The 2,459-nt window shown below is 38.1% G+C and overlaps 1 protein-coding gene across 2 annotated transcripts in view; it reads right to left on the bottom strand.

The window, feature by feature from the left end:
• Nucleotides 1-2,459, bottom strand: part of LOC106872767 (U4/U6 small nuclear ribonucleoprotein Prp4) — a 29,448-nt gene that overhangs the window by 5,541 nt on the left and 21,448 nt on the right. For both annotated transcript variants that reach the window (XM_014919859.2, XM_014919860.2), the window contains exon 13: nt 312-419. In XM_014919859.2, the coding sequence (XP_014775345.1) occupies nt 312-419 (108 nt within the window). The remainder of the gene's footprint in view (nt 1-311; nt 420-2,459) is intronic.

Raw genomic sequence — 2,459 nt, 5'->3', positions numbered from 1 at the left:
ACTGAGGACTGGTGCAACCGGATGGCTACACCAGGCTCCAATCTAATTTGGCAGAGTTTCTACAGCTGGATGCCCTTCCTAACGCCAACCATATATATATACACACACACATATATATATTATTTATATTATTATATATATGTTTATAATACATTTGTGTAACACATGAGTGATATGTATATTCTTATATATCCAATATAACATGTACAAAACACATTTCTTTTTCTAAACTACATCTTTACAATACAGCCATACAATAAGTCATTCCAATACATCAATACAGTGTCTTATAAAAAAGATATAGTACTCACCCATCACTGTTGAAATCAATATCTAACACAGACTTAAGATGTCCTTCAAGAAACATTACACATCGACCAGTCCGAAGATCCCAAACTCTTCCAAAAGCATCAAGTCCTCTGAGAATAAATAGGAGGAGAAACATAGAAACAGAAATATATATATACATATACACATACGCACACACAAATCATCATCATCATCATTTAACATCCACCTTCCATGCTGGCATCAGTGGAACAGTGTGACAGGAGCCAGCCAGGCAGAAGCCTGCACCAGACTTCTGTGACTGTATTGGCAGGATTTTTACAGCTGGATGCCCTTCCAAATGCCAACCACTTTACAGTATGGACTGGATGCTTTTTAAGTCGCACCTTCAATGACAGGCTCACCAAGTACCTTGCAAGACAAAAAAAGTCTTTTGAGAGGAGAGTGAGCTGATCATTAGTAAATCATAAAACCGAAAGAGAAGCAACCTCTAAATTACAGAGCAGTAGAGTATTTAGATAAAGATAATTATGACCAGTTTATAGGTTTACCCAGGGTTTTGTGTCCATAACGTGCTTAGCTTTACACATTCTACATACATACATGTTTTTTACTTTTCTTTGTCACTTCCCTGACACCATGCTGCTCTTGGAGACAGAACTTAAACTAGAGGGAATTTTTTTTTCTGTTTATTTCTTTTTTATATATATATATATATATATATATATATATATATTCACACACAAACTTACAAATGCACATACATAAATACATGTTTTTTTTTTTGTACTTTTCTTTGTCATTTCACTGGCACCATCCCTTTTTAGGGGACAGGTGTAGAGGCAAAAAATTTTTTCTCGGTCTATTTCGTTTTATCGGCCCTGTCTGCATGGTAAAATACAAAAAGAAAAATACTGACAGAATGAAAAAATTAAATTGATCAGAAGTGTATTTTCCATCGCAAAGAAGTACAAAAAACTGTCAGCTGGAGGAGAGAGAGATTGTTGGAGGTTGACGAGAAAGTACTCTGACTCGTGGCATTTTAAAGGTGAACTTTGTAAAGGCTAATTTATTAAAGGTATTAGGTATTAAGGGCCCTGATACCTTTTCTTTGTCACTTCCCTGGCACCATGCTGCTCTTGGTGCCAGGGTATTAGGAGCCCTGAAGGTTAAGCTTCGTTAGTTTTATAGTAGATCTGCCACTGGGTTGTGAGTATGATTCCAAGACTGGGCTGTGTGTTATGCTCTTGAGGAAGACATTTTATTTCACATTGCTCTAGTTCACTCAGCTGTAGAAGCAAGCTGTGACATTATTTATGATCAAAGGATGTCTTTTTATATGATGGATTTCTATCAGTTTTTGTCTACCAAATTCACTTACAAGACTTTGGCTGGCCTGAGGCTATAGTAGAAGACACTTGCCCACGGTACCATGTGGTTGGGAAGCAAGTTTCTTACGACAGAACCACACCTGTGCCTTTTTTAAAAGTATGTATATTTTTTTTAGAAATAATCTTACTTCCAAGGTTGTAATGTCCACAAAGACATTAACATCAAATATTATATTTCCATCATCATCATCATTGTTTAACGTCCGTTTTTCATGCTAGCATGGGTTGGACGGTTTGACCGGGGTCTGGGAAGCCAGGAGGCTGCACCAGGTTCCAGTCTGATCTGGCAGTGTTTCTACAACTGGATGCCCTTCCTAACGCCAACCACTCTGTGAGTGTAGTTAGGAAGGGCATCCAAGGTAATATATATACTAAAATAAGTTTATATAACATATTAAATTTCTATAATTATACATGTACAGAAAATCTTCCTACAGCGTGGTCAATGCCAGTGCCACCTGACTGGCTCTCATGCTGGTGGCATGTAAAAAGCACCATTCAAGCATGGTCAATGCCAATACCGCCTGACTGGCCCTCATGCCGGTGGCACGTAAAAAGCACCCACTACACTCTCGGAGTGGTTGGCATTAGGAAGGGCATCCAGCTGTAGAAACTTTGCCAGATCAGATTGGAGCCTGGTGCAGCCTTCTGGCTTGCTAGCTCTCAGTCAAACTGTCTAACCCCTCTTCATTATATGCAGCTGTTAATAGATTATTGCAACAGCAATAATAATAACATTTATTATGCTGCTCATGCAAAGATTATATTTGTAGCATATCA

Source organism: Octopus bimaculoides, chromosome 1 (genome assembly GCF_001194135.2).
Source record: "Octopus bimaculoides isolate UCB-OBI-ISO-001 chromosome 1, ASM119413v2, whole genome shotgun sequence".
Taxonomy (NCBI): Eukaryota; Metazoa; Mollusca; class Cephalopoda; order Octopoda; family Octopodidae; genus Octopus; species Octopus bimaculoides.
This window is presented reverse-complemented; position numbering and strand designations above follow the sequence as displayed.